The sequence below is a fragment of the Asparagus officinalis genome, chromosome 3 (assembly GCF_001876935.1).
Source record: "Asparagus officinalis chromosome 3, Aspof.V1, whole genome shotgun sequence".
Taxonomy (NCBI): Eukaryota; Viridiplantae; Streptophyta; class Magnoliopsida; order Asparagales; family Asparagaceae; genus Asparagus; species Asparagus officinalis.
In genome coordinates, this window is record NC_033796.1 from 73,717,945 (window position 1) to 73,725,032 (window position 7,088).

Below are 7,088 nucleotides of genomic sequence, written 5' to 3' on the forward strand. Positions count from 1 at the left end.
GGCATGAAAAAAATATTATTTTAGAATACTTACCTTAAATATTCATATCTATTTAAAGTCAGAAAAAGCCAAAACATGCTACATGTTGACATATGGTGCACATATAAGAAAAGGTTGTGTTCTATCAGGTAGATATGAAGATCAGTTCTTTCATCATAAAAATTCGCAATTAGCACACATGAGAGCTGCAGTTAAAATATACTAAAATAAAAAGTAGAAATTAAATTTACGTTGATAGCTAGGTACTCCCATCAACCTCAGATCCCTGACATCAAAACTAAAAAAGAAGGTAAAAATGAAATTAAATATATAAATTATAATCAGAACTAAATTTGTGTAATCCAAATCCAATCAAAGAACTAAGAATAAGAAAATAAGAGTAAGAATAATCAACACTTATGCTTACAATTGAAAAAAAAACCATCTTCTTTGCTCCATCAAACTTTAAGCAGTGAGTAATTTATAGAACCAAAAAATAACCTAAATTTAATACTTTCAGTTAAGAAGTATTGGGAATTGAAAAGCCATAGCAATTAGTACCAATTATATTAACCTAGTAATGGGTTGAGAGATGTGAAGCGTGATTGAGTGGGGAGGTAAACGGATTTGGTTGCTAACGGATGAAACTGAGGGGAGGATAGAGAGCATCGCAAAATTTAGACAGAGGGAGAAAGCGGCGACGGGGAGAGTGATAAGAGGGGGGAGGGAGAGAGAGAAAGAAAGCGTTATAAAATAGACTTCTTGATTTTCTTTAATTAATTAAGTAATTAATTTTGATTTTTTAATAAGCACTAATTAATTTAAATTATCATATCAGATAAATTCGGAAATTAGGGATTATTAGGGAATTATAAGGATATGAATATAGGATAAAATAGAAATTAAAAAGTTGAAAGGGGCAAAAATGGGCATTCAAAAGTTTTGCCACTAGATTTAAGTAGTGGGTACGGGTATCTATATTTTACGGACCCATCTACCTCATCCGATACAACCATCCAAAGAGCCCCGCTTGATCCCATCCCTCTCTCCCGCCATTACTCTAAAACCCTAATTAAAACCCTAGAGCAGCTTCAATACTCCCATCTTTCTCACCGCCGCCAGAAAAATTAATCGAAATCCTTATCGTCATCAATGGAAACCGGAACGGATCCGATGGGTTTGAAGTTGCGAGAGCTGCTCAAAGAGGTCCAGCTCGATCAATCCGCCATTAAAACCCTAGATGGAGCAGTCTCTTCCATCGTAGACGCCATCAAATCGATACCCGATCAACAAGTGAGCTCGAAGGCTGCCCTAGGGTTCGTTAGAGACCTTGGAGTTCCTTCAGATAAGGTCGAGTTCACGTTTAAGAGTCCGGAGTCCATTCGAATCGGAGGCAGCTATTCCGTTGGTGCCGTTGCAAAGCCTGATGTCAATGTTGATCTTATAGTTCGAATGCCAAAGGTGAGATTTTGATCTAATGTTGTGTTGTTTTGATGCATTTAGTTTGATAGTTCGCAAGATTTTAGAGTAATTTGATAGTTTACTGGAATGTTTGGAATTGCACTAGGAGAATAAAATTATGAAATTTATCCATTGACAAATTTGTTGCTTGATGTCTATACTAGGAATGTTTTTATGAGAAGGACTATCTGAACCATCGGTACCATGCAAAGAGATGTCTTTTCCTTCGAGTGATTGAGAGAAATCTGAAATCATCCTCTTTCGTACGAAAAATTGAATGGTCATCATTTCAGAGTGAGGCCCGTAAACCTGTGCTTAAGGTGTATCCAGGTTTGTCTCCTACATTTTTTTAGTGTATTTAACGTACTTTCTGATTCTAAGAATCTTATGGCTATTGGAGAACTCTGCTCACTAGACAGTTAGCAATACTTTTCCTTTTAGATTCACTGATTATTATGCTGAAAGTAGAAAACCATATATGATACAGCTCTGGAGATTGCTGAGCTTTCAGATGTTTTCATCAAAATAATTCCTAGCGCCACCTTTTTGTTTGACGAGACAAAGCTTAGCTTGTCAAGAAACAATGTTCGAGCATTCAATGAAGGTACCTTTTTGTTGTTACCTGGTTTTCTTGGAGTTGGGCTTATTTTTTGGAAAAAAGTTGTATTTTAGTTATACTGCAAGAACATCACTAGTTCATTTAGTATCAATTATATCATTTTTGTTGTATTTTTAATTGGAAGGTGACACTGCTAGAGCTACTCCAAAGTACAACAGCAGCATATTGGAAGATTTGTTTCTGGAAGAGAACACAGAATTTATCCAGACATCTTTTCATGAATGGAAAAGTATGCAAGACGCTTTAATTTTGCTCAAAGTAAGAAATAACGTGTTCTAATACTTCAGCACATGTTTTTTCTTTCAAGCATAAATTGAATGTCACTTCATTTGATGCCAACGCTGTGGTGAACACAGTTTTTTAAAGATTAGAAGGCTGAGTCGTTGCTATTATACTGCAGGTTTGGGCTCGAAATAGAAATTCCATCTTTGCACACGATTGCTTAAATGGATACTTGTTATCCATCATGCTATCATACCTTGCAGTTGTAAATCGTATTACTAAGTCAATGAATGCAGTGCAGATATTCCGAGTCACCCTAAAATTTATATGTAAGTAGTATATTTTTTTCTCGGTGTATTGACTATAATGAATGATTCTCACCACAGTGTTATTTGTCTATTATTAGCATTTAGATATTCACATAATCGCAAGATTTAAAACATATTCAGTTTGGTAATGATATATTGAATACAACTAGACATGCCATGGTAGGCATTGTTATTTAATCTTTGTCATGGTAGGCATTGTTATTTAATCTAGGTCAGTGGAGTTTTAGACCTTATTTATAAGAGAATTCAGTTGAGTTTTAAACCTTATTTAGGAGGGAAGTTAGTGTGTGTGCTGGGGAAGGGTGGGGATGTGAAGGTTGGTGTGAGCCCAAATTAAAGTCAAACCAAGATGGTGCAAGTGTCTATATCAAAAGTTGAAGTTTCTTGGTACATGTGTTTGTCAAAGGGCCAAAAAAGAGCGAAGAATTGGAAGAGCTTGCTATGACACAGATGAATAGTTGGGTAGGAACGATGGCAAGGAATTGAGACCTATTTGAAGAATGAGACTAGAACCATGCTACTACTATTGGAAGATAGAAAATTCTAGCGCCATATATTATGAAGTGATTTTTTGGTGTACTGCTAGTTCGATTGTTCTTTGGTGTATTATGCATGGAAAAACTTGCAATTAGTTATGCTTAGTAACTTTTATAGACCTTTGCTTTTCCTAGAACTTTCTATTCAGTTAGCACTTGCAGATGGATTTGACTTTTAAGTCTATTAGTATTTTACTGTCTGCATCTTCGATTTCAAGTTCTATCTTCACTGAAGGGTCAGTTTATTTCATGCAGCAACTGCAAGTTTCTGGAACAAGGGCCTTTTCCTCAAAGCTCAGGGGCAGTGCAATATGTGTAAGGAGGTACATTGTCTGCATTCTATGCTTATGCTTACAGTTTTTTTTAATTCAATTTCTCCTTCCTGATCATGTTTTCTTGGTGAAATAAAATCTTCCTATCTTCTTAAGTATAGTAATTTAAAAATGATTAGTTTCTTGCATGTCATGTAAAATTAATCACATGTACTGTGCACATCTGATTTATTTAACTGACTTATAGAATCAGACAATTGTTCTTTCATCTGATGGATCATATTAGAAGTCGTCGATTTAATCTTTATATGCTGATTTTACGTGTTTCATTAAGAAAGACTTTCAATCTCTCTCTCTCTCTCTCTCTCTCTCTCCTCTCTCTCTCGTACATTGTCTGCATTCTATGCTTATGCTTACAGTTTTTTTTAATTCAATTTCTCCTTCCTGATCATGTTTTCTTGGTGAAATAAAATCTTCCTATCTTCTTAAGTATAGTAATTTAAAAATGATTAGTTTCTTGCATGTCATGTAAAATTAATCACATGTACTGTGCACATCTGATTTATTTAACTGACTTATAGAATCAGACAATTGTTCTTTCATCTGATGGATCATATTAGAAGTCGTCGATTTAATCTTTATATGCTGATTTTACGTGTTTCATTAAGAAAGACTTTCAATCTCTCTCTCTCTCTCTCTCTCTCTCTCCTCTCTCTCTCTCTCTCTCTCCCTCTCTCTGTCTTTATTTTTTGTTGATGTTCATAGAAGGAAATTTTCAGGATGTGGCTCAGTACCTGCAATCCATTGGCGTTCTAGTATGTGACGCTTCTGGGCATTTTAACTTGGCATTCCGCTTGACAAAGACAGCTTTCTCTGAGGTACAACTGCATTTAACTCGCTGCATCCTGAATTTCTTTCTTAGCTATTTTGCCATGCATGTTTATTATTTCTTTTTATAGAGTTCTCCATAGTTTCCCATGCATTGTTTCTGAATTTTCTGTGTACTTCTATTTGCTTATTCATTTCTCATGAAGTTCTATGTGAAATTCAATTATTTCTGTGTTCTTGGTTATCCAGCTTCAGGAGGAGGCTTCTTGGACGCTCAGTTGCATTGATAAATGCCGAGATGGTGGATTTGAAGAGATTTTCTTGACCAAGGTGGATTTTGCTGCTAAATTTGATTCTTGTTTGAGGTACTTATATATAATGCAAAGTATAAATAATCAGTAGCAGAGACGATATTGTTTGTGATATATATGGATGATTGTTATCTGCAGTGGTGTTATATGCATCACCTGGTAACTAGGTATGGAAGAGTTGAATGTAAAAAACGATAGGCAGTCTGCATATAAACTAGCGCATACCATTATTGTTCCTGAGTAGACATTCCACCCATTTTGTACCTGCCTTAACTGTTAGGTTGTTAATAGGTGTGCATTATTGATGTGTAATTAAATCATGACTTTACAAGTTCGTTGTCATTCCATGACCATGTTATTATCCCTGTATATCAAACTGTTGGCCATAATCCTCCTTTTTAAGTTTTAATTTGCTCGATATATTATCCACTATGAGGGTATTATGGGAGAACTTATTTTTGAAGCTTATAAGTTATGTTGGCTTTTATTGGCTTTTGGCTTTTATGATAAAAACGCCATAACAATTGTTTGTGTAGGATAGTTTTTTTTGGGGGTCAAACCTAGATTATTTAGGTGAGTTTATACGCTAGTTTTTTGAAAGCTGGGGTATACGAGTTTGTTAAATTGAGGCTTATAAGCTAACTTATATTGTATTTTACCAAACATGTAGATATGAAAAAACTAACTTAAAACTAGTTTGACCAAAAAATAAGTTCCCCCAAACACCCTCCATATGACCATGTGCATCAAATGTCCTGAAAGTGAATGTTTATTCTTTAATGTTCTATAAGTTAGAAACCAATGAAGCTCAACCGCTAAACATAGGCTTATTCCTGTTAAAAAGTCCACATATTCGGACTCTTATAATTTAATTTGCATAGTTAATCGACTCAATTCTTCTAGATAAATACAGCTTATTATGATAGTCTTCTGGAACATCATTAGGATTGGTTTGCTTTAAATGCAGAATAAATTTGAAAGGAAAAGCTAAAGTTAGCGGATCGGATTTCTGCTTGGATGATGAATGCTGGAGAATATGTGAAAAGGATGTGCAATCTTATCTACAACAAGGGCTTAATGATAGAGCCAAGTTAGTTCGTGTCACCTGGAGAAGTACACCTTCAAAATGGAATGTTGAAGATGTATGCTATCTCTTTGCCAATATTTCCTTGGAACTGACTAATGATCACATAGTTAATCAGCATCTGCTAAATGTTTTCTTTAGGGTTTCTCGAAGTTTGGTGATGAGCCAATGCTTGTTGGTATATTGCTCAGCTCCCATGAGAAGAGCTTTCGGGTGGTTGATATTGGACCAAGTGCTGATAAGAAGGAAGAGGTATTTTCTTTATTTATTATCCTTTTGTTGGGTGAGTTGACAGGATTACTACCGTCTTCCTTAACCCAAATAAATTTTGTACTATCTTTTCCAGTCTGTCAAATTCAGAAAATTCTGGGGAGAAAGGGCAGAGCTTAGACGTTTTAGAGATGGAAACATTGCAGAAAGCACAGGCATTCTTCCATCTGCTCTGATATTTCATACCTGTGTTTATCAATTAGATCATTGGAGACTGATTTTCTGCTTGCTTGCAGTGTGGGAATGTGAACCATGGGAAAGGCATCTTATCATTAAAAGGATCACAGAATACATTCTAACTAAGCATTTTCTTCTATTGAAAGACGACATGGTACACATTGTTGATCAGCTTGATTTTTGCCTTCATGTCCGTGGCAAAGGTTAGAGTTCAATTATTAGCCTTCTGTGACAGATTATGTATTTCATGCTTAATAAATCTATCTCACTCATTGGAAACTTTATGAACTGCACTACCTTTCTTACATTCTCCAGACCTGACATCGTCTTCTGGAAGTTTATTTGGTGCATTAGAAATTTTGTCGAAACGGTTGCGTGCACTAGAAGAAATTCCTTTGAAGATTTCCAGTGTGAAGCCACTAGACCCAGGTTCTCTTCATGAGTTTAATAGCATCGAAATATATGCTTACTTGTTTCATTTTATTTGCTTGATGTTAACTCTTTTTAGCTGGTCAAATCCATATATAGTGAGGTAGTAAATATGTATCCTTTTCTTTCATATTTGTTATAGCATGATACTAGGTGGTTAGTACATACATTAATAATAGGTTTAGATCATTTTCCTTTTAAAATAATCAAAAGCGGTACCAATTTAAACCTAATTTAATGTCATGCCATTGTTTTTTCATCAATGTTTTTAAAAAATGAGGGTAACAAATTAGTTTTTTAACCGATGTTTAAGGAAAATGTTACCACATTCGAGGCACTCAGGGTTTTAAAGTCATGCAGCCATACACTTTAAGATACAAGGAAGAACTGAAGCATCCCACAGTTTGTGCTTTTAGGTACTGTTTGCCTTTTGTAAACCAGCCAAAAAAAAGTGGTTGGATAAAAGAGAGGAGGGGCTGTAACTTGCATCTCCCATATTTGCATGCATGCCTTTCTTTCATAAACAATCAGTTGACAATTCAAATGTGAACCATGGAGTTCCTATTTCTGC

At 35.2% G+C, this 7,088-nt stretch overlaps 1 protein-coding gene across 1 annotated transcript; it reads left to right on the top strand.

Moving 5' to 3' along the window:
- LOC109834331 (nucleolar protein 6-like) lies at window positions 978-6,639 on the top strand. The gene is made up of 13 exons (XM_020402332.1): window positions 978-1,440; window positions 1,605-1,770; window positions 1,928-2,044; window positions 2,184-2,317; window positions 2,460-2,610; window positions 3,402-3,469; window positions 4,198-4,296; window positions 4,496-4,611; window positions 5,525-5,699; window positions 5,783-5,893; window positions 5,988-6,066; window positions 6,148-6,291; window positions 6,404-6,639. The coding sequence occupies exons 1-13, from the start codon at window positions 1,132-1,134 to the stop codon at window positions 6,622-6,624; spliced, it is 1,890 nt and encodes a 629-aa protein (XP_020257921.1). The 5' UTR covers window positions 978-1,131; the 3' UTR covers window positions 6,625-6,639.

Excerpts from the sequence above, each read along its gene's own strand:
- LOC109834331 (XM_020402332.1), top strand. The coding sequence starts at position 1,132 with ATGGAAACCGGAACGGATCCGATGGGTTTGAAGTTGCGAGAGCTGCTC. Across the intron at positions 2,611-3,401 it reads AGTCACCCTAAAATTTATAT|CAACTGCAAGTTTCTGGAAC; the intron begins GTAAGTAGTATA and ends TATTTCATGCAG. Across the intron at positions 4,297-4,495 it reads CAAAGACAGCTTTCTCTGAG|CTTCAGGAGGAGGCTTCTTG; the intron begins GTACAACTGCAT and ends TTGGTTATCCAG.